General features: G+C 42.5%; 1 protein-coding gene across 1 annotated transcript; it reads right to left on the reverse strand.

Annotated features, from left to right (window-relative positions):
* Positions 1–468: 468 nt before the first annotated feature.
* On the reverse strand, positions 469–23,524 carry LOC139181718 (P antigen family member 3-like). The gene is made up of 5 exons (XM_070785376.1): positions 23,428–23,524; positions 4,997–5,076; positions 4,383–4,521; positions 3,850–3,975; positions 469–562 (listed from the first exon to the last, which is right to left on the reverse strand). Exons 2-5 carry the CDS (start codon positions 5,066–5,068, stop codon positions 540–542), a joined length of 360 nt encoding a protein of 119 aa, XP_070641477.1. The 5' UTR covers positions 5,069–5,076; positions 23,428–23,524; the 3' UTR covers positions 469–539.
* Between the last annotated feature and the right edge of the window lie 1,809 nt (positions 23,525–25,333).

Here is a 25,333-nt window from a genome sequence, read left to right on the forward strand (position 1 = left end):
AAATTAATCTATATTCAAGACAGCAAACTAGGAACAGAATGGAACTTACTCTGATAAAGTATATCTACAAAAAAGTAATGTAAACAGGTTGAAATGGAGAAGATTTTTCATTTCCTATTGGGAAAAACCCCAATTATCACCTGCTTTAGTCAAGACTATTCTGGCCAGGTTTGTTCAATGCTGCAAAATGAGGACATGTTTAAGGTTTAAGCCAGTAGAAACTGTTGATATTCAAATATAATAGTATATTTTGAAAAGCAAAAATAATCTAGATCTAAATTTTTGGAATTAATATGCATATTTAGAGAAATTGTTGGACAGAAAATCTATATATAGATATTCTATCTCTACATACATCCTAAACTAGACAATAAAAGCCACAAACCATGAATTTTCAATAACATTAAATACCCACGGATAAATTTAACAAAAAATGTGCAAGTAGAAAATGAAACTTTATTGACTTAATAAACTTTTTTGACTTTAATAGTCAAAAACACACCATAAGAACAGCATAGATGGTTTCAGTTTATCTTCTTTCAAGCAAATGGTTGCCCTTCACCTATAATATAAACATTAAAAACGTTACTTAGCAGAACTTTATTTCGATGACAGGAGAGGTATACAAAGTTCACTGCAGTTGTAGTTTTATAAAATGGACTAAAACAGGAACACTAAGGGCGACCCTTTGGCTTACCTTCAGTTAATCCTCTACAGAGACTTTATAGACTTTCCAGGCACAATACCAGTATTTTTAAAAACACACTACTCTTCCTAGTTATACAAGAAAATAAGGACACTGAGTTCAGAACAAATGAAATCAATGGAGCCTATCAGAAGTTAGTTTTCAGTAGAAGGCAAAAGTGTGTACACGTTCAGTAAAATATCTAACAACAAAAAGCACCCTAAGGAGAACAAAATACACAAAAACTGAAACAAAAAATCCCAAAAAAGTATCATTTAAATGCGTTGGTTTGAAATAATATTCCAAATATAGGATAGCTAAACAGTTGTTCTCTCTGTTACTGCTTAAGTGAAGTAAATAAAAAGGCCAGTATTACATTTGTTTCTTCTCTACTGTGCAAAAGTGTAGACATTTTCATTTGTTCTAATTTATCCCTGATATGGTGGTTTTAAGTCGGTTAAATGTTTGTCCCCTTTTTTACCTGTGGCCCTCATGTAATTCTAAACGTTTCTTTTCACCCTGGAAAGCATTCCAGTTGGTATAATACATTATATGGTGACACTAATTTTAAGTCATTACTATCACTGGCGACATGGTGACATCAAAATGTGAAGCAGAAATAGGACTGTTTCTCACAGCCACACCAAAAAAAAAAAAGAAAGAAAGAAAAAAGGAGAAAAGAAAAGGGAGAGCAAGAGGCGGTATGAGTGAGAGAGTAAATCAAGTAGGAAGAGAGAAAGAAAATCTGGAAAAGCAGATTTTTTTGTTTCTAAATGGTAATGGCTTTTGAGAGAAAACTCTGACCAATTTCAAAAGTTCATCCACGGTATTTGTGATGTTTAGTTGTTTAGTTACTGTGGGGTATGTTAAATAATATTTGTTTTTCTACCCTAATAGCCATTTCATCAATATTCTGAAAATATTTGAGTTTCAGATTATATTCTGTTTAATTCTGTACTATACTAACGGTTAGTGTAGAAGGCAATGGCACCCCACTCCAGTACTTTTGCCTGGAAAACCCCATGGATGGAGGAGCCTGGTAGGCTGCAGTCCAAGGGGTCGCTAGAGTCGGACACGACTGAGCGACTTCACTTTCACTTTTCACTTTCATGCACTGGAGAAGGAAATGGCAACCCACTCCAGTGTTCTTGACTGGAGAATCCCAGGGACGGGGGAGCCTAGTGGCCTTCCATCTATGGGGTCGCACAGAGTCGGACACGACTGAAGCAACTTAGCAGCAGCAGCAGCAGTGTCTTGTTCATATTTCTAATTATGTATACTTGGGCTTTGTCCATTTGCTTCACAATGATGCAAACTAGAGGAATGGACTGGCAGTTTGGGGTTGGCAGATACAAACCATTACATTCAGAATGGATAAACAACAAGGTCCTACTATACAGCATAGGGAACTAATGTCCAATCTCCTGTGATAAATCACAACAGAAAAGAATATTGAAAAATGTGTGTGTGTATATATATATATGTTAAAAACTATGTAAACTAGCACATTGTCTTTATTTATTAGTTGAGTTCATTTTCCTCTTCCTAACACTTCATACCTGTCTTTTAATAAGTATCTTTTTCTTTTTCCCTTAGGTTTATTCTGTTGCTCTTTTTCTTACCTTTTATATTGGATGTAGGATTTTGTATTTATGTACCTTGTAATTTATGTGTTTTTCTTTTTAAATACCACACATATTTAGGGCTAAGGTTCTTCTATGAGAACATTTTAATCATGATCTCTAGTTACTTGAAAGTCGTCTGAAAGTTGTATTTTTATCTAATTGTTCAAATGGAATGGAAAAAAAAATGTGAAGTGAAAATATTTAGAAGGCTAATACACAGTAAATTCTTGCCTAATTATGAAGTTCCTCCTTTAAAATCAGAACCATGCAATTTATTGTCAGCAAGTTGGAAAACAGGTATGTGAAAGATACTAAATTGATTACACGGGAAGAACTAGAGTTACAATTTTTGGCCTTCAAAATTTTTAAACTCATGTATCAAAGAGGAAAAATAACATACTTGATACGGTTAGAGATGATTATATCATGAGGCTCAGATTTTTATTAGTTCTTTAAGAGTGAGAGTGGGGTATATGGCAAAACCTTCATAGTTTTGTAAAGTAATCATCCTCCAATTAAAATAAGCAAGCACTGCCCCCCCCGCAAAAAAAAAAAAAAACAAAAAAACGTGGGGGCAGGTAGTGTGCTTAGCATATGTATCTTACTCACACCTGGCTTGAATATCACTGACTAAATGCACTCTCTCAACTTGATCAGCCACAGAAACAGGAAACTAGACTATCTTTGGCCATTTTATTATTCAGTCATTTCATGCTTCCCTGGGGAAAGGATTTAAAATGCAACTATTTTTTAAAGAGCTAGAGAATTCAGAATTTGAGAGAATTTAACATACATCAAGCAGAATGTTGGCTCATTTTCTTTTATAAAAAATTAATTAATTGATTTTAATTGGAGACCAATTACAATCTTCTGGTGGTTTTTGCCATACATTGACATGAATCAGCCACAGGTGTACATGTGTCCCCCGTCAGAAAATGAAATCTCAATTCCCCTGTTATAATTTGACTCAAGATGATATTTTATGATAAATATATCATACAAAACAGAGTATTCTTGTATGCTTTCCATCAAAGAGAATCAGAGAATGCAAAAATTAGCATTGAAAAATCAGCATCTTCGTGTATCTATTCTGAATTCACAACTTACATGAGTAAAGTTGAGTTTAGAAGTTAAGGGATTTCACAGAATCACAAACATTATGCTAAAGCTGGTACTAGAACCTACTTGGATGCCTAAGCATATTTCATATAAACTGATATTTATTACAAATGCATTCCATATTTGCTACAAGCAGAAATTATAAAAGAACCTGAAAATTATTAGCTGTTGCTTAAAGTACTTATACTCAAGAGAAGAAAACGGTTTCCTATTTTCAATTTGATATGGCTTTGATCCTGTCTGTTTCTTTATTTGAAAGTCTGTAAGTCAGGCACTCAGGCATCTGGGGTCTGAACTTTCTTTCAAAGAATATGTGAACTCTGTTATTAAAATAATAGTAATGTTCCCTCTATATTAGTAAAGATATAATATTCTGAAAAACAGAAACCACATAAATTACTTTCTGAATGGATGACATACCTGCTTCTGGCATTTCAACAGGCTCTGTATTTGATGCAAACTCCTCCCTCACATCAGGACCATCTCCACCTTCACCCCCAGTCTCTGCCACAGCCAATTGCTGCAGATCAGCTTCCAGGCCAGAATCTTTAAAAAAAAAAATGCATCAATTCAGCTGTAAAGCATACAATATAAACAAGGGAATGATGATATTCATTCCCTCGGTGTTATGAATTAAAAGCCTTAGGTTAGTATGCTAAAAATGTGATGAATAAGAACCTCAGGAGCATTATTCCGGGAATGTTTTGCTGGAGAAAAAGGAAAGCAGAATTTTCCGAATGTTATTACCATTTTCCTTTTCCAGGGTTGTCCTCAGACACCTTAGTTGCCCCCTTCTCTTTGTCTTGAAAACAAGGGAAAATTTGAGCGACCACACTGACCTGCAAACTATACTCTCCTCAGTTTTTTAGGAACTGTCTGAAGTCCTTTTCTAATGTTTCCTTTCCTCTTCTTACTGGTTATGTCCTAACGCATGAGGCACAGATACACTTTACCTTCAAAGGGATCCTTCTCCTCTTCTTCATCACGATTCACTGGATCCTCTCCATGTACTTCCTCCTTTCTAGGTGTGATATCCTGAATCTCAGCTGGTGGTTCCTCTTGTTGAGGTTGCTCAACACTGGGCTGCTGGTCCTAGTAGAGTGTGCATGCAAATAAAAACTTTAGTTGTTAATACATCTAATAGCATAAATATACATAATACATAGATATATCTGATCTTAATTAAAACTAACAACATTTTTCCAACACAATTCTATGTACTTACTTTTAATAAAGTTACTCTTCCCACAGAGAAGAGTTAGCTCCCATAAGAGTTACCCAGAAAGACTTTGGAAGTTATTTAAATCTATGTTGGGATGGAAGTATGCAGCCTGTTGTTAATAAGCAGGAGGAGGGAGTCACTGGGCACATATCCAGGGAATTTAACAGTATAATCATCCAGGCAACGCCGGACTATAGTATATCTGGATCAATGTTCCTTCCTAAGACAAAGTGTCACCCTTTATCAGCATGGAAGACCTTTATCACTGCATCTGTACTACTTAACATCATTTTCTCAAAAATAAACTTGTGCTAATAGAAAACACCAAATGGTAAGGTTACTCACAACCACAGGTTCATCCACCTCGGAGCTATCTTGCTTTGTAGGTCCCAATGTTGATGCCACTTGCCCACTCATATTTCTCCCTGAAAGCAGAATATTGTGATTTAGAAAATGTATTTTAAGAGTACAGCTGTATTTGATCACTTTTATGACCTTATGCTGACTTAGTTTTTTTTTAATGTGAACATACTTTCAAAAGAAAACTCTGGTTAAGTATGAGTGTACAAGCATTTCAATTACACCAAATACAGTCTTTTGCAAAGCCATTTGTGTCTTTGCGAAGCTGGCAGAGAAATCACCTTAAGGTACACAAGAAGGCTGAATTTTTGGGAGGAAGTTTGATTTCACAACAGAATTCTCCATCATGAAGATCTTTAGTGAAATACTGCTAGGAATTTAAAAGCTCAGGACTACTGCTCATGTCACACTCCTATTCACCAGACCTATTTTCCCCAACTCCCTTGGAATTCAGTTGGAACACGAAGAAAGGCTCAGTCTTTACAGCCTGACTATGGCGATTTTCCCAGTGTCTGGGGCTGAGGTGAGGCTGCATACAGAGCAACCGGTCCACTTCTCTCTTGGCACCTTACCACAAAACCCGCGATACAGTCACAACCCCACTGCGGTCCGGTTTCTAGGCCTTTCCTTAATCGCCCACCCCGGCCCCTGCCCAGGTCCCACTGCCGGCCCCAGGTTCTGTGCTCTGTCGTCAGTTCCAGGGCCCCAATGAACCAAATATCTCAAATAGCACCCCCAAGTCTCCCCCCACCATCATCCTACCCCCTGCCCTCCTCTGCCCACTGCCCTTCCTCTCCCACCACCAAGGCAAGAAGCATGGCGTCGCAACACTTGTGAGGAGAAAGATGACTACCTTGAGGGCCTTCCTCCTCAAAGGCCCCAGATCTCACTGCCCGACCCGCCCGAAACTCGCTGGCTCCCCCTCACACGCACACACACTTAAAGTCCAGACAGGACAGACCTGTGAACCTACCTGCTGAGTGTCAAGTAGTGAGAAAGAACCGGGACTGAATAAACAGACCAGTCTAAGGCCCAATGCTCCTCACAGAATGCTCAGGAAGGCGTAGGCGCACCAAGGCGCATGCGCAGCAACGGATGCGCACGAACACACTGCGCATGCTCACTGCGTTGGGCATGTGCAGTGCAGGTTGCGGTTTTCCCGCCACTGAGGTAGTGTCCTGGAACCGCAGGGTCTCTGGAGGATGAGAAAGGGGCTTGAAGACTGTATTTTTTCCCTTCCACTGCAGTCTTTCTTATGCATCCACAAACTGTGGTGATAGGTAGTCCCAGGTTACCCTTAGTGGAGAATGTGTCTCAGAAAGACAGTCATGACAGAAATAGATATTATGTTTTTTAATATCTATTTTTATGCATGCTTTGATGAACCATTTCCTTCTCTGCTTCTGGGTTTTCTGTCATACTCCCAATGGCTTTACTCACTTCCATGGAATAAGTACATAAATAGATGCCTCTGTTTCCACTTTTTGCTTGGTGCACTGCACATTTAAATCTCTGAACTGGTAACTAGTTTCTCTGAATATACCTCTGGTTCCTATACGGTATTGTTCTTTTAGCATCGGACTTCACTTTCACCACCAGACACATCCACAACCGGGCATTGTTTCCACTTTCTTAGCCTTTTCATTCCTTCTGTAGCTATTTCTGCACTCTTCTCCAGTAGCACGTTCTTCTTTTTCAATTACAGCAGGAATTTTCGTACTTACTAGGAGTTTTAAATTTACCCAAGAGAAAGGAAAACATGTTCACACAAGGACCTTTACTCAAATATTCTACTCATGTACTCCTAATAGCCAAAACTAGAAACAGCCCAACTATTCAACAACTGGTATAAAGATGAAAGAAAAACAAAAGAGTATACTCATACAAAAGGACACTACACAGTCATTTGAAAAGGAACTACTAATGCATGTAACAGCAAGGATGCATCTCAGCTGTGCCAATGAGGGATGTCAGACACAGAAAGCTATGTATTATATGATTTCATGTCAATGGATTTCTGGAAAAGCACAACTAAAGGCAGAGAAATATATCTGTGGTTGCCAGGGTATAGGACTGGAGGAAGAAGTCTGAATGCAAATAGCCCAAGGAAGCATTTTCAAACAAATGGGACGTTTTCTACATTTTTATTGTGGTAGCATTTACACAATGGTACGCATATGTCAAAACTTGACAAACGGTAATGCTTTAAAGCATTGACTTCTATTGTATATAAATTATACCTCAATACTTCTCACTTTTTTAAAAAAGGAAAAGGATCTTTTAAGTATGTAAATACTGGTTATTGTATCCATCTAGACCTTGAGCTCATAAACATAAAAATCTTATTTGAAATTCTTCCCAGACCCAGCCAACTTCCAGGATTCCCCATGACACCTTTGTACCCTTATGACAGGACACAGAAACTTGGTCTTAACCACGTTTACAATTCTGTCTCCTTCACCTCAAGTCAACATTGTTGCTGAGTTCTGTCCATTTTACTTTGAAAATGTCTAATGCATCTACTTTTTCCCATGTCCGCCACATCTGCTCTAGTCCAAAGCCACCCTCAATTTAACTGTCAACCCCCTTCTAACGGGTCTCTCACATCCACTTAGGGTGCCTGTCTCCCACTCACCACCCTCTCCCTCCCTCTCTTACATTTGCAGAACTGTTTATGACTTTCTAGATAAAGGCTACTGTCCTACACAAGAACTGGAAAGTATGGTCTAGCCCTTGCCCAGCTTGCTAACAACATGGAAAGTAGAGAATCCTCTTCTTGTCTCTCTTATTGGGCTTCATTCATACCCTCCAATTTCTCAAGCTTAGATTGTCCCATATTTCTGAAGCCTCCTGTTAGTAGACTCCTTCAAGCTAGGCTTCAACAGTATATGGAACGAGAACTTCCAGATATACAAGCTGGTTTTGAAGAGGCAGAGAAACAAGAGATCAAATTGCAACCTTCATTAGATCATGGGGAAAGCAAGGGAATTCCAGAAACACATCTACTTCTGCTTCATTGACTAGACTACCTCAAAGCCTCTGACTGTGTGGATCACAATAAACTGTGGAAGATTCTTAGAGATGGGAGTACCAGACAAGCTGACCTGTCTCCTGAGAAACCTGTATGAGGGTTAAGAAGTAACAGTTAGAATAAAACATGGAACAACAGACTGGTTCAAAATTGGGAAAGGAGTAAGACAAGGTTGTATAGTGTCACTCTGCTTATTCAACTTACATGCAGAGCACATCATGGGAAATGCTGGGCTGGATGACTCACAAGCTGGAATCAAGGTTGCTGGCAGAAATATCAACAAGCTCAGATGTGCAGATCATACCACTTTAACGGCAGAAACTGAAGGGGAACTAAAGAACCTCTTGATGCAGATGAAAGAGGAGGATGAAAAGGCTGGCTTAAAAGTCAACATTCAAAAATATAAGATTATGGCATCCAGTCCTATCATTTCACGGAAAACAGAAGGGGGGAAGTGGATGCACGGACACATTTAATTTTGGAGGCTCCAAAATCACCGTGCCTATTGATTACTGCCATTAAATTAAGACACTTGATCCTTGGAACAACAACTGTGACAAAGCTAGTATGCATGCATGCTAATTGCTTCAGTAGTGTCTGACTCTTTACGACCCCATGGACTGCAGCCTGCCAGGTGCCTCTGTCCATGGGATACTCCAGGTGAGAATAGTTAAGTGGATTGCCATGCCCTCCTTCCATGGGGCATGGCAGGGCATCTTCCCAACCCAGGGGTGAAACCCATGACTCTTGCATCCCATGCATTGCAGGGAGATTTTTTTTTTTTTGCCACTTTATTTATTTTTTAATTGAAGGGTAATTGCTTTACAGAATTTTGTTGTTTTCTGTCAAACATCAACAAGAATCAGCCATAGGTACACCCATGCAGGCGAATTCCTTACCCGTGAGCCACCAAGGAAGCCCATATCAAACCTAGACAGCATAGTATAAAGCAGAGACATCACTTTGCTGACAAAGGTCCATATAGTCAAAACTATGGCTTTTTCAGTAGTCATGTACAGATGTGTGAGTTCGATCATTAAGAAGGCTGAGTGACAAAGAACTGACGCTTTTGGTTTGTGGTGCTGGAGAAGACACTTGAGAATCCCTTGGACAGCAAGGATATCAAAACAGCCAATCCTAAAGGAAACCAACTGAATATTCACTGGCAGGGCCCATGCTGAAGCTGAAGCTCCAATACTTTGGCCACCTTAAGGGAAGAGCTGATTCACAGGAAAAGACCCTGATGCTGGTGATCAGGATGGGAAGCGTAATGCAGGTTATGCTGCGGTGACTGCTGAACAGGTTTTAGAAGCAAAACCTTTCCCCTAGGGAACCAGTGCTCAGTAGCAGAACTTGTGGCTCTGACCCGAGCTGTGCTGCTGCTGTTGCTGCTGCTAACTCACTTCAGTCGTGTCTGACTCTGTTTGACCCCATAGAAGGCAGCCCACCAGGCTCCCCCATCCCTGGGATTCTCCAGGCAAGAACACTGGAGTGGGTTGCCATTTCCTTCTCCAATGCAGGAAAGTGAAAAGTGAAAGTGAAGTTGCTCAGTCGTGTCTGACTCGTAGCGACCCCATGGACTGCAGCCTACCAGGCTCCTCCATCCATGAGATTTTCCAGGCAAGAGTACTGGAGTGGGGTGCCATCGCCTTCTCCTGACCCGAGCTCTAGAATTAAGCAAAGGGCAGCGAGCAAATATCTACACTGATTCTAAGTATGCTTATTTGACTTTACACGCTCTTTCTGCAATATGGAAGGAAAGACAGTTTAAAAGGACAACAGGAGAACCTATTAAGCATTTCAGAGAGATCCAGAGACTTTTAACTACTATATATTGTCCTAAAGGAGTAGCCATTACGCATTGCAAAAGGCACAGCAGGGATGGGAGTAAAGTAGCTGAAGGTAATCAGCTGGCTGACTGTCAAACCAGAAAAGCAGCACTTTAGGAAACCCCTTCACTGCAGATGCCTTTGATCTGGACAGGTCCCCTGGAGCAGGAAAACCCACAATATAGTGAGGAAGAATTAGAAAGATATGAGAAAAGAGGAGCAAAGATTACTGATAAAGGATGGCTACAGTCTAAGGATGGACGATTAATAATTCCTGAAAAGACTCAATGGAAAATTCTTAAGGGTGTACACCAGAGTTTTCCTTTAGGTGTAGAGAGTACTTCAGGTCAGTTCAGTTCAGTTCAGGCGCTCAGTCATGTCCGACTCTTTGTGACCCCATGAATCGCAGCACGCCAGGCCTCCCTGTCCATCACCGACTCCTGGAGTTTACACAAACTCATGTCCATTGAGTCGCTGATGCCACCCAGCCATCTCATCCTCTGTCATCCCCTTCTCCTCCTGCCCACAATGCCTCCCAGCATCAGGGTCTTTTCCAACGAGTCAACTCTTCGCATGAGGTGGCCAAAGTATTGGAGCTTCGCCTCAGCATCAGTCCTTCCAATGAACACACCCAGGACTGATCTCCTTTAGGATGGACTGGTGGGATCTCCTTGCAGTCCAAGGGACTCTCAAGAGTCTTCTCCAACACCACAGTTCAAAAGCGTCAATTCTTTGGCCCTCAGCTTTCTTCACAGTCCAACTCTCACATCCATACATGACCACTGGAAAAACCATAGCCTTGACTAGACGGAACTTTGTTGCCAAAGTAATGTCTCTGCTTTTTAATATGTTGTCTAGGTTGGTCATAACTTTCCCTCTAAGGAGTAAGCGTCTTTTACTTTTGAAAGGTTGTTGCTGAAGGAAAAGATGCTGGGATTCTTGGCCTCCGGAGAAGAATTCATTCCAGGGCCAGAGACGAGGCTTGATCACTCAGAGCTTTTGTGTAATAAAGTTTTATTAAAGTATAAAGGAGACAGAGAAAGCTTCTGACATGGCATCAGAAGGGGGCAGAAAGAGTACACCCCTGCTAGTTTTCAGCTGGATATTATATATAGTCACTAGCAGTCTGTTAATGAAAGAAAGGAATGTCTTAAAACTCAGAATGGTACCAGGCCCCTCATCCATAAGATGTATTTTGGGATAATCTTGTCACAAGAGGATTCATCCCTGGCCATAAAACGATTGACTTGAATCTTGTAGAAGGGCAGATTACCATACAAATAGTTTCATTTACATAGATTAGGGGAACAATGTCTGAGTATAACATACTGGTTTGTCAAGTAGGTTCTGAGCCATTAGGTGGAACCCACTTGAAGACAGAGTTTGGAGTAAATGCATACTACATTAACAGAGCTTAAGACAAACATTTCCATAAGAAAAATGCATTGGTTAACTCAAGGTTTGAGAATAGTTAACTTCAGGTGAAACCAAGTGTCATTATGGCAACACAGTATTTTAAGAGAAACTTCCTTTGAAATTGGTATAGAGAAGGAAAAAAATATTGGTAGTTTGTTTCCTTCTGCCGCTTAACAGAGATAAAAAGTGTCTGACACTTGCAGCCTATATCCTCCATTTGGAAATCCCTGGCCTTCCTGCCTGTTACCCTCTCTATTTCATGGCTGCAATCACCATCTGCAGTGATTTTGGACCCCCAAAAATAAAGTCTGACACTGTTTCCACTGTTTCCCCATCCATTTCCCATGAAATCATGGGACCAAATGCCATGATCTTCGTTTTCTGAATGTTGAGCTTTAAGGCAACTTTTTCACTCTCCTCTTTCAATTTCCTCAAGAGGCTTTTTAGTTCCTCTTCACTTTCTGCCATAAGGGTGGTGTCATCTGCATATCTGAGGTTATTGACATTTCTCCCAGCAATCTTGATTCCAGCTTGTGCTTCCTCCAGCCCAGCATTTCTCATGATGTACTCTGCATATAGTTTAAATAAGCAGACTGACAATGTGCAGCCTTGACGTACTCCTTTTCCTATTTGGAACCAGTCTGTTGTTCCATGTCCAGTTCTAACTGTTGCTTCCTGACCTGCATATAGGTTTCTCAAGAGAGTACTTACCAGATGGCTTCTCATTTGTTTGAAGGTAAAAATGTAATGAAAAATTTAAAGGACATTATCAAAAGATGTTAAGTTTTTCAGAAAAATAACCCAAAGACTGGAAAGCTAGCAAAATCTGGATTACAACAAAATCGAAAATATCCTAGAGATGACTGGGAAATTGATTTTACTCATATGCCACAAGCTAATGGATATTCTTGCTCACAAGTTTGGGTGGATACTTCTACTTTTGGATTGAGGCTTTTCCCTGTCGTAGTGAACAGGCTAAGGAGGTTATAAGAATTTTAATCCATGAAATTATCCCCAGGTTTGGGCTGCCACAGAGGCTTCAGAGTGACAATGGCTCCACCTTTAAAGCGGCTCTAACTCAGGGGATGTCTGACGCTCGAGGTATAGAATATCACTTACACTGTTCCTGGAGACCCCAATCCTCAGGAAAGGTTGAAACAGCTAACGACATTATCAAAAGACATCTGTGCAAATTAACTCAAGAGACACAGGACAATTGGATCAAAGTTCTACCCATAGCTTTAATGAGGGCTGGGACTGTCCCCTAAAAGGAGGGGCTTTCCCCCTTTGAATGTATTTATGGAAGGCCTTTCCTATGCACAGACCTTGTTATAGACCCTGAACCCTTAGAATTAACTAATTATGTAACTCAGCTCTCAGCTTTTCAACAGGCATTAATGGAACTCCAGAAGGTGACTCCTAACCCAGCTTCTGAGTCAAGCAAGCCTCTATTTCAGCCAGGAACTGAGGTCCTGATAAAAACACTGGGATCTGGGGGCCAATCCCTCGAACCCCTCTGGGAAGGCCCTTACCAGGTTATTCTTTCTTCTCCCACAGCTGTCAAAGTGCCAGGAACTGATTCATGGGTGTATCACACTCAAGTTAAGAGGTGGCATCCTGACCAGAACTAAGTGACGTCATTTTATGTCTTTACTTTCTATGTTCTGACTTTGTACTTTTCAGATGGCCCTGATAATCTGTGTGAGACTACTTCTGCTGACTCCAAAAATCCTGAGTTTGCCGTTTGATCCTCAAGATAATGCCTTCCTGTCCTGGGCTCACTCCTATGCTGCATTCCACAATCAGTCTAACTGCTGGGTCTGCAGAGTGCTCCCCTCTTCATCAGTGGAAGGCTTCCCATGGCGGACATCTCCACTTCAAGGAAAAGACTTTCTCCAACTCTGCGAATACCTTCGACAACAATCGTATGTGATGCCTTTTCTTAATCTGATGACATCTAACAACCCTAAGATGGACTGGTGAAACACTTTGTACTTTAACCATGGACATTACGTGGCTTTTAATTTTGATTATACATTGTCTTGGTTTAATGACTATTTCACTGCACATAAGGTAAATGGGTCTAGATCTAGTGGCTTTTTACCTGACGTTTATCAAATATGGGATGATATGAGGTTATATGGCTAACTCCTGAAAAAGGACGTCTACTGTCTGCTGCTGCTGCTGCTGCTGCTGCTGCTGCTGCTGCTAAGTCGGTTCAGTTGTGTCTGACTCTGTGCGACCCCAACAAGTGGCCAAAGTATTGGAGCTTCAGCTTCCACATCGGCCTTGCCAGTGAATATTCAGTTGGTTTCCTTTAGGATTGGCTGTTTTGATATCCTTGCTGTCCGAGAGATTCTCAAGTTCGTTTTCAATCGCTCATTCGTGTCCAACTCTTTTCACGAGACCCCATGGACTGTAGCACCCCAGGCTCCTCTGTCCTCCACTATCTGCCATAGTTTGTTCAAATTCATGTCCGTTGAGTCAGTGATGCTATCTAACCATCTCATCCTCTACTTTCCCCTTCTCCATTTGCCTTCAATCCTTCCCAGTGAAAGTTTGTTGCTGAATCATGAAAGACGCTGGGATTCCTGGCTTCTGGAGGAGAAGACTTCATTCCGGGGCCAGAGACAAGCCTTGATCGCTCAGAGCTTTTGTGTAATAAAGTTTCACTAAAGTATAAAAGAGATAGAGAAAGCTTCTGACATAGACATCAGAAGAGGGGGCAGAAAGAGTGCCCCCTGCTAGTCTTCAGCTGGATGTTATATACCTACTAGCAGTCTGCTAATTAAAGAAAGGCAATGTCTCTAAACTCAGAGAATGGCACCAGGCCCCTCACCCACAACATACATTTTGAGATAACATTGGCATGAGGTGATTCATCCCGAGCCATAAAACGATTGACTTGAAACTTGAAGAAAGGCAGATTTCCATACAAATATATAGTTTCATTAATGTAGATTAGGAGGACAAGGTATGAGTTTAACATACCGGTTTGTAAAGTGGGTTCTGAGCCTTTAGGCAGAACCGCCTTGAAAACAGAGTCTAGAGTAAATGCATAGAACATTAACATAGCTTAAGACAAGCATTTCCATAAGAAAAATGCATTGGTTAGCCCAAGGTTTGAGAAAACTTAAGTTCAGGTGGAAGCAGGTGTCATTATGGCAACACAAAATTTTAAGAGAAATCTCTTTTTATATTGGTATAGAGAAGAGGAAAAAATATAACACTAGTTTGTTTCCTCCTGCTGCTTAAGAGAGAGATAAAAAACTGTCCAACACTTGCAGTCTATTTCCTCTGTTTGGAGACCCCTGACCTTCCTGCCTGTTACCCTCTCATTCCCCTCTTTTCTTTTAGGAGAATTATGTTGCCTAGGGAAAGGGGCATCATTTTCATTCCATAACTGCTTCCGAGCTGATAAGGGGCCTTGTCCCTAAATTGCTGAGGCATCATACAGTCTTAACCCTCATGTTGAGGGTCTCTGATCCAGGGGTCCCAAATCGTAGCTGGAGGAAGCTGCAGCAGGCGCAGGAGTTTGATCAAACATTTGTAACTTAAAAGCCTTCAGGCGACTAGAAACAAATCCAGCTACACAGTTACAGATGCAGGGAGCACACAGCAAAAACAGAACAATCAGAATTATTGTAATCAAGATAGTTTTCCACCATGGGGAACTAGTTAACGTGTCCCAGAGTGAGGCAATTGAGGCTTCAGGAGCATCCATAGCCTGAATCATCTTGTTCATGTGTTTAGTAAAATGAGTAACATTAGTGCTCATGTCACGGAGAAGGCAGTGGCACCCCACTCCAGTACTCTTCCCTGGAAAATCCCATGGGCAGAGGAGCCTGGTAGGCTGCAGTCCATGAGGTCTCGAAGAGTCGGACACGACTGAGCGACTTCACTTTCAATTTTCACTTTCCTGAACTGGAGAAGGAAATGGCAACCCACTCCAGTGTTCTTGCCTGGAGTATCCCAGGGACGGGGGAGCCTGGTAGGCTGCCATCTGTGGGGTCGCACAGAGTCAGACACGACTGAAGTGGCTTAGCAGCAGCAGTGCTCATATCAGGTATATATGTACAGCACTGGGTGTGAATAATGGCACAAGTTCCTCCTTGTGCAGCTGTCAGAATATCTAAGGCCAATCTGTTTTGTAAAACCACCTTTCTAATTTGTATTTGTTCAGGCTTAAGAGCTGATAGAGCTTTTCGAGAATCTTGTAATGCCTGTTGAGTAAAACAAGGGGGAAGTAGAGGATGAGATGGTTAGATAGCATCACCGACTCAGTTCAGTTCAGTCGCTCAGTCGCGTCCGACTCTTTGGAACCCATGAATCGCAGCACACCAGGCCTCCCTGTCCATCACCAACTCCCGGAGTTCACTCAGACTCACGTCCATCGAGTCAGTGATGCCATCCAGCCATCTCATCCTCTGTCGTCCCCTTCTCCTCCTGCCCCCAATCCCTCCCAGCAGCAGAGTCTTTTCCAATGAGTCAACTCTTCACGTGAGGTGGCCAAAGTACTAGAGTTTCAGCTTTAGCATCATTCCTTCCAAAGAAATCTCAGGGCTGATCTTCAGAATGGACTGGTTGGATCTTCTTGCAGTCCAAGGGACTCTCAAGAGTCCTCTCCAACACCACAGTTCAAAAGCATCAATTCTTCGGCGCTCAGCCTTATTCACAGTCCAACTCTCACATCCATACATGACCACAAGAAAAACCATAGCCTTGACTAGACGAACTTTTGTTGGCAAAGTAATGTCTCTGCTTTTGAATATGCTATCTAGGTTGGTCATAACTTTCCTTCCAAGGAGTAAGCGTCTTTTAATTTCATGGCTGCAGTCACGATCTGCAGTGATTTTGGAGCCCAGAAAAATAAAGTCTGACAATGTTTCCACTGTTTCCCCATCTATTTCCCATGAAGTCATGGGACCAAATGCCATGATCTTTGTTTTCTGAATTTTCAGCTTTAAGCCAACGTTTTCACTCTCCTCTTTCAATTTCCTCAAGAGGCTTTTTAGTTCCTCTTCACTTTCTGCCATAAGGGTGGTGTCATCTGCATATCTGAGGTTATTGATATTTCTCTGGGCAATCTTGATTCCAGCTTGTGTTTCTTGCAGCCCAGCCTTTCTCATGATGTACTCTGCATATAACTTAAATAAGCAGGGTGACAATATACAGCCTTGATGTACTCCTTTTCCTATTTGGAACCAGTCTGTTGTTCCATGTCCATTTCTAACTGTTGCTTCCTGACCTGCATACAAATTTCTCAAGAGGCAGATCAGGTGGTCTGGTATTCCCATCTCTTTCAGAATTTTCCACAGTTTATTGTGATCCACACAGTCAAAGGCTTTGGCGTAGTCAATAAAGCAGAAATACATGTTTTTCTGGAACTCTCTCGCTTTTTTGATGATCCAGCAGATGTTGGCAATTTGATCTCTGGTTCCTCTGCCTTTTCTAAAACCATCTTGAACATCAGGAAGTTCATGGTTCATGTATTGCTGAACCCTGGCTTGGAGAATTTTTAGCATTATTTTACTAGCGTGTGGGATGAGTGCAATTGTGCGGCAGTTTGAGCATTCTTTATCATTGCCTTTCTTTGGGATTGGAATGAAAACTGACCTTTTCCAGTCCTGTGGCCACTGCTGAGTTTTCCAAAATTGCTGGCATATTGAGTGCAGCACTTTCACAGCATCATCTTTCAGGATTTGAAATAGCTCAACTGGAATTCCATCACCTCCACTAGCTTTGTTCGTAGTGATGCTTTCTAAGGCCCACTTGACTTCACATTCCAGGATGTCTGGCTCTAGGTCAGTGATCACACCATTGTGATTATCTGGGTCATGAAGATCTTTTTTGTACAGTTCTTCTGTGTATTCTTGCCATCTCTTCTTAATATCTTCTGCTTCTGTTAGATCCATACCATTTCTGTCCTTTATCGAGCCCATCTTTGCATGAAATGTTCCCTTGGTATCTCTGATTTTCTTGAAGAGATCTCTAGTCTTTCCCATTCTGTTGTTTTCCTCTATTTCTTTGCACTGATCGCTAAAGAAGGCTTTCTTATCTCTTCTTGCTATTCTTTGGAACTCTGCGTTCAGATGCTTATATCTTAACTTTTCTCCTTTGCTTTTCACTTCTCTTCTTTTCACAGCTATTTGTAAGGCCTCCCCAGACAGCCATTTTGCTTTTTTGCATTTCTTTTCCATGGGGATGGTCTTGATCCCTATCTCCTGTACAATGTCACGAACCTCATTCCATAGTTCATCAGGCACTCTGTCTATCAGATCTAGGCCCCTAAATCACCCATTCCATAGTTCATTAGGCACTCTATCTATCAGATCTAGGCTCTATCAGATAACTGACTCAACGGACATGAATTTGAACAAACTATGGCAGACAGTGGAGGACAGAGGAGCCTGGGGTGCTACAGTCCATGGGGTCTTGTGAAAAGAGTCAGACACGACTGAGCGATTGAAAATGAACCACCACCACCACCTTACCTTTGAGTTTCCCTAAGGTGCCACAGCCCCACTCTCAACGGGGCTAAGCTTTCACTGTCTGTCAGTGCTAAAGGCTCAGACTTATCTCTTTACACACTCAGCGTCCCCTGCTTAGGGTTGATGGCAGGTCCTTAGAACACTCATCACTCCCACCCAGAGCTCAGAGCACGGAGCCTTCTCACAACAGTAATGGAGCACCCTGCCTGCTACTAAAATGGGAATTGTAGCTGTTTAGCCCCTCAATATGTTTTCTCCCTTTGCATTGAGTTCACTTCCACATTTCTTCTTTGAGTCACCAAATCAAATCTTCTCATCCCCAACTGGTTACTGTAACAAGCTGCAGCTGCATCTTTATCAAGGACAGTGCATGTACGCCCTGCACTATGTATTTTCTTCCTTGTTTCCCGTCAGAATCTGTCGACTCCCAGACATCACAAAAAGGGCTCCAGATCACCCACAAAAGGGGCGGTGCTGCAGGGGAGGCTGTGACTCTCGTCCACAGCCTGAGTCAAAGCAGGACTGTGTTATAAGTGTCACAAGCTGCCCCACTGCGTCATGGGATCCAAAAGAGCAATGGTCTGAAAGTCCTAACACAGACACTTATGTGGAAGGAACACCAGTGTCTTCCTAGGGACCTGTGAGTTGTTGTTTGGTTTGGGCCTATAGAGTCAGTGACCTTTTTCACAACACTTGCAGGCTTAGCTAACCTTCCATCAGGACCTCTCTCCTCCCCTACAGCCCCCTACCTACTGTACCAAAAATCATACTTCTGACTTCAGTGTGCCGATTGGGTTTTCACCTGGCAGGGATACCAACACAGCTTTTTATGCTGAAACGTCAAGATACCTGAAGAGAACAAGTTTTCAGAAAGTCCATCTTTCAATTATAATAGAAAAACTGCCTATGTAACAATGAAGATACAACAAATTAAAATACTAATAAAATGTTATTTGGAAATTATCTAGAATCTCACACTTAAGAGGAAAAAAATTTAATACGTGGTGTATTGCATTTCAGGTCAAATCAGCATTTAAGAAAATTAGGAGATGGACGAGGTAATGTCTTCATGATATTGTATTTGTTGTTCTGTTTATCATTACATTATTTCTATGGTTATGCTACTTTCCAGAATGATGAGGGTGCTCCACTAATGTCTGTCTCGGCAAATACATGTTTAGAGCTTGCTATGGACTAGGAACTGTTCTCTGTGATCTTTGCATGTTGACATGACACCCCATGGACTTTCATGCACTTAGGAGAAACTGTGTTCAATCCATATGCAGATCCATCGTAGTGTTTCATGTGGATGGACGTGACCTGCCTTCTGACCCACAGTATACTAGACACTGCACTGTATTCCAGACTGGGAGTCAGATACCACGCCTGTCTGTTTCTCTCTGGCCTGGGCACCAATCTGACTCAGCTCTTGCCAACTAGGTGACTTTGTGCAAATTCATTCACCCATTAACATCTGTGTGTTTCTGCTCCTCAAATGCAGAAAGAGATGATAGCATTAAAAATGCTCACCTTAAAGTCTTCCTATGAGTAGTCAAAGACTTTTGAGTACATATGGAGTACATATGTACATTGTGTACCTATGGAGAGCTAAGCACGATCCAGAAGGGTGAGCTCTCTCTTCACTTCCGTTTCTGCTTCTACTCATATCCCCCTGTCCCTGCCCCCATGCTTTTACCTCCCCAATCCCAACTGATCTGTGTCGTCTCTGATCTGTGCCCCTGTCTTCAGACTCTGCATCCCAAAACACAGCTGAACATCTCCTCATGATTTACCTCGGAAAATATCCATATCATCACCCTTGGAATAAACAATCATGAGTATAAGTGGAAGAAATAAGAAACACAACAAAACTGGAAATGTGAAAACCACACAAGAAATAAAGCATTACTGATGATCGTTTGACTATTAACATTTTCATATCTTCATCAGATTCAGATCTTCAGAATTTGAGAATTAGACTTGATAAAAATAATGGCAAAAAAAAAGGCCATGTGATGAGGTTTCTTGGCCTTTTAATTTCCCTGGGCAATGTTTTTTAAAATTTATATACTCATGTTCTATAACTGTCCAGTGACTACTTGCTTTCCCGTCATGATGCAAATCTTATGAAGAGGTCATTAGACGCCTAACTTCACATAGAATATTCACTAAACTTTTTCATACGAGCACATGATGAAACCCAAATATTTCCTTTAAGCTTCACAATATCCCCATAAGAAGAGCGGGATACTCACTGTGCTAAATACAAAACCAAACCCCTCCCTCATACCTCATACACTCCATTCTTGAGGCCCTGAAAGGCCTGAAATGATAGTGCAAGGTCCATGCAGTGTGTCAAAGGTGGTCTTGACATTGTGTCTCCAGAACAATTTCCAGGGAAATGTGGAACAGCAATAATATTAACAACAGTAATGACAACAGTTAGAACTGACTTGGAACATACCACATGGCACATACTGTCCTGACAATTTCTCATGTCTTAACATGGTCAGTGGTCTACACTGCCCCACGAAGTAGTTAAATTTACTCAAAGCTAGTGTTTCCATGTGGTTAAAAGAGGAATGAGGCACAGAGGAGCTACATAACCTGTTCAGTGTTACCCAGCAGTAAGGGAGCCACAGGTCTGGACACACTGTGGAGAACTCTGGGTGTATTTATTTATTCAGTCAAGGGTAAGATCCAATGGCTACAGCAAAATATGTACAATAACAGCTACCATGTAACAAAAATTGATCTTACATCATACAAATGCACAGTAAATGGAAATCTGATTTCTTCAGAAATTTTTCAAATGGAGACTTGACAAGACTGGCATCAGGATGTTTTGTAGAAACGATGGTCTACAAACAAGAGCCTCCTCAGAACAGCAGACAGCATGTCAGTGAGTCTCCTAGACTGGAGGTCTTGGGTTTGTGCATCAGAGAAGGCAGGAAACCCCTGTCACATGCTCTCAATGGAGACAGAGCGTGGCAGTAGGCAAAATAAGACCATGCCTCTGCTCCAGTAGTGCCTAGACAAGTTGTCCATGTCAATCAGAACTGAGGAATTCTTTTAAAAAGTGCAGATTCCATGATCTACACTCAGTGAAGCTCATTCAGTGTGGCTACAACAGTGCCCTAGAATCTGTGAGATTTCACTACACTTGGGAAACTCTCGGGGACTTTATTAAACCCCTTTGGTAGTGAGACTGTCAGCAAAATAAGGAAAATAGAGATCGGAACAGATATTAGAAAAAATATATAGATAATCAACAAAACCCAAAGCTGGCTCTTTCAAAAGGTCAATATGAATTCATAAGTCTCCACCCACAAGAATAAAAAAAAAAAAAAAGATAACTAAGGACAAAACTTACCAATATCAGAAAAGAAATAGGTTACAGATTCCACATTTCCTAGTCCAATCATTTCATCAAGGTGAAATGGGCCAAATCCAAGCAATGTGATGAAACCACTTGTTTTCTCATTGTCCTCCAGCTTCCCCTTCCTGCCTCTCTCCTTTGCCTCAGTTCCTTTCTCCTTCTTAAGCCCTGCCCTCCATCAAGAGGAGCAATGTTTTGAGGCGTGATTCCCATGCCTCATAATCCCATGATTATAACTGACGTCCGCTGCTTGGCTGAGATTCAGCGTGGATGCTATCATCCCTGTAGCTGGTACACTGAAGCTCTCTGTCTCTCATGATGGACCAGAAGGTTTCACTCTAATTTCAAGTATAGGTAGGAGAGAAGGTGCAGGGCACATGTTGGAGCCTTGAATCCTTCATCTAAGAAATGCAGAAGACCACAAACTGTGTGAGAAACAGAAATAGCAGCACCAGGCCCCTTTCAATGAGAGCTACATGCCAAACCCAGCACATCACAGGATTCCTTGACATTCAGGAGCACGCCAAGTAGATTTCCATGCCAGGACTGTTGCATTTATTGTTCCTTCTGCCTGGAATGCTCTTCCCTTAGGTATCCCCACAGCCTGCTCCCTTACTTCCTCCAGATCCCTGCTTACTTGCCATCTTTCAGGGAGTCTTTCCTTCATTATCTTGAATAAAATAATAACATCACACCTACATACACCTTTTCCCCTGATCTAGCAATATCTTTCTTCATAGCGCCTGCCACCGTTGATTATTTACTGACCACCAAGTCTATGAAATGAGAGACTTGGTTGGCTTTGTCCTGTCCCAAACTCCTCCAATAGTGCTCAGGTCTATAGCAGGTGTTCAGAAAACATTTGCTGAAGGACCGTCTGGAGCCAGGCCCTTTACATCCAGTGCTAACATGCACAGGTACCCTCCAAGATGGGCACTGGCCACATTGTATTAATTATGATACGAACTGAGATTTCAGGAGACAAGTGATACACTGAACAACACAGTCTGCATGTCAGGTTCCAGGCTTCAGAATCATATCTGCCAGCTTCCAAATCCTCAGTTCCCAGACAGAGACCCCACAGCCGAGAACATAAGAGGTTTTATATCTAACACAAAGACTCCAAACAGCTCAGATAGATACCCAGAGACACCAAAAAGAGCTCACTGAATCTTTGCACAGAGAGCACACAACTCGAGTCTCAGACCCTCAAACACAACAGAGACCATAACCATACACACTGTGACAGAGACCCTGCAAACAGACCAAAGTCTTCCAGACAGAAACAAAGGAGAACTGCACAGATACTTCACATCATGGAGACTGACTCCCAAACCACTGGGACACTTACCGACCTAACACAAAACCCCCTAAACAGAAAGACAGAAGTTTTAATAACCCAAGAACATCATATAATCTTAAGATAAAGTTTCCAGACAAAAGAAAAACTTGCAACCTGTGCATAGATCCACAAGCAGCTGATAGTTTACACCTTTACACTGACCCATCCTTAAAGCAGCACAGAGGCATCACAACTTCGGACCCAGAATCCAAAGCTCAGTGATCTCACATTCTGGGGTGCAGACGCCTACACAGAGATCTCACACCCAGGGACTGAAAAGCCAGCAACCTCCAAAGATGCACATCCCGGTATACAGGCACATATCCTAGAGGCTTTGTACTATGGTTCACAAAATCCACTCAGATTAAATATTCCATCACTCACAACCCCGCCCAAAGGCTTATGGAGATCAAATGTACCCAAGCAGCACCTGTGTTGTCACACGTAGCTATACACGATCCCAAGCTGCCAGATACAGGTTATTCTCCAGGGATAGACACCAAACGCAGGACCTCTCCCTGGACATGAATTGCATGCATTTGTGTGAATGACCGTGCACTGCCCCAAGTTCCAGACTGAGCGAGAGCTAAACAAGAATGAAACGCCGTCACCATGCAAAGCCAGGGACTGCGCCAAACCTCGCCACTAAGCTATTCGACCCCTTTCGGAAAAGCAATAAAACTCGGAGGAAAATTGTATGTTCTGAAAAGTCGCGCACGCCAACGCAGGCGCACGTGTATACAGGCGCCTCTCGCCCTCAGTTCCAGGTCTGCGACCACACTGCCTGGAATCACGCAGTGGCCAATCACTGCCCAGAACGCTTCCCTGACTCCACACCCAAACCGACAGCCAGTCTCTGGCTCTGTAGTCGTCCCACCAACGAAGGGGTGGAGTTGAAAAAGAGCCGAAGAAAGTTTCCGCTTAATACCTGTGTCCACTCGGATTCCAAAGCAGTGGGAAGATGAAGAGGAGCGAATGGGGATGGACCCAGTGGCGCCATGAGTGCCGCCGCAGGGAACTGTGGTCCATGCCTGACGCGGTGTAAGGGGACCCTCTCTCTGTTGTCACACTCCCTCTCCCAATGGTACCTTTCAGAGTGGGTGGTCTTACCGCTACTCCTCAGTGGTACATCCCAGGACAGAACTGTTTCATCTCGCGCGCCCCTTGCTGGTGGGATTGGGGAACAGCAGATGTAGATGCCTGTGGACCATTCCAGGAGAATCCACAAAGGGCAGAAGGGCAAGGTTAGGGGGAAAACCCCACAGATTCCTGCAATTTTGGACTCAGAAAAAAGTCTTCATAAACTGAAGATTACATCTCTATGGGGATCATTGTCTAACAGAGAACACTGAAAGCATTTTATCTATGCGGGGCATTGTGCTTGTTGGTGCTTTCCTGTTCAGTACAGAATAGGTCTCATGGGGGAAGCCAGCCGCAGTCCCTCAAGGGGCAGGATAGATAAAGCTTCCGACTGGGATCTCCAGACCTGGCGTGGGAAAGCCCTCTGTCGCAGACTGCGAGTAATAGGTGGAAGAGACAACAGGACCTTCCATTGTGTTAGGAAAGGGGTCAACTCCGAGGGGACCCAAGGACACCACTACGTAGGTGAGAGAAAGACAATGGCTTTGTCACCATCTTGTCATCCCTGAATATGTTTCGTAGCAGAATCCTCAGCCTGTCTAGCTATGCCTCTCTCAGCAAGTTTAAATTTGTTTGTTCATTCCATCATTCATTCATTCTCTCCAAAGTATGTGTCAAGCACAACTCTGTGTGTTAGGAAAGAGAAAATCAACCTTTTCCTCATGGAGCTTACATTCTGTTGGGATCATGTGGTCCCCAAATACAAGTAATGTATCAGGTGTTTGTAACTACCATGATTAACATTAAATCGGGATTGTGAAATAGAGAGAGGGGATGATATCTAGAAAGAGTGGTCAGGGAAGTTCTAAGATTGTGACATTTGAGCAAAAGCCTAGAGGAGATATGCCTATCTGAGAGAAAAGTATCCTAGACAGAGGTAAGGCCAGGGGAAAAGCTGGGGAGTAGAACCCTGTGTAGTGTGTATGGAAAAAGTGAGGAGGGCAATGTGACAGGCACAGCATGATGGAGGGAGAGAGAGGAGATTGGGTGACAGAAGTGATGAAGGCTAGGTCCCTTGGGCCTTCTGGCCATTGGGAGGATTTTGACTTGAACCACAGGAGGGTTCTTGTCAGAGAAGTCCCCAGGCTTCTTTCCGAGGCCCAGATCGCACATGATTGTTGAGGAGCTCTTGGTTGATTTGAAGAAAAACCCTTCCCCACCCCTTCTTCAGCTGAGCATGCCTTTCCTGGAATCCCCTATACTCAAGGGGAATGCCTCCTCCTGCTCCCAGTGAACATTCTTTTCAACTGATGATACCCTCAGGAGAGACAGGGCAAGGACCCTCTTGCTGTGAGTGAGGTCACACTGAGTCTTGCAAAGGCAAAGAGAGATGATATAAGAGGCACAGAGATGGCAGGGAGAAAGACAAAGCTGGAGCATTAGACAGGGACGGAGAGACTACTTCTGGCACCAAACTGTCCTCACTTAGTTAGCCCAAGCCCTGCTACTGGATGATGTACAGTACATTTTCTCTATAAGAGAAAAGAAGCTCCTCCCCAGGGACTCTCTCTAGGGAATGACTCAGTCAACCATAGCCTGGGCCTTAATCATGCTCCCTTCATCCACATCAGGGGCCCCTGCCCATCAAGACAAGGACATGCTCCATTCCTGGGGAGGCTCATGCTGTACACAGGGTCCCTCACAACCTATCCTGCCCAGACTGCCCTCCTGCTGATCTCACTGCCAATGACTGC

The sequence above is a fragment of the Bos indicus genome, chromosome X (genome assembly GCF_029378745.1).
Source record: "Bos indicus isolate NIAB-ARS_2022 breed Sahiwal x Tharparkar chromosome X, NIAB-ARS_B.indTharparkar_mat_pri_1.0, whole genome shotgun sequence".
Taxonomy (NCBI): domain Eukaryota; kingdom Metazoa; phylum Chordata; class Mammalia; order Artiodactyla; family Bovidae; genus Bos; species Bos indicus.

Bases quoted from the DNA above. Each gene is read 5' to 3' on its own strand.
- LOC139181718 (XM_070785376.1), bottom strand. From the start codon at position 5,068: ATGAGTGGGCAAGTGGCATCAACATTGGGACCTACAAAGCAAGATAGC. The intron at 4,522-4,996 runs GTGAGTAACCTT...ACACTCTACTAG, and splicing joins AGGTGGATGAACCTGTGGTT to GACCAGCAGCCCAGTGTTGA. The intron at 563-3,849 runs GTATGTCATCCA...TTTATATTATAG, and splicing joins TGTTGAAATGCCAGAAGCAG to GTGAAGGGCAACCATTTGCT.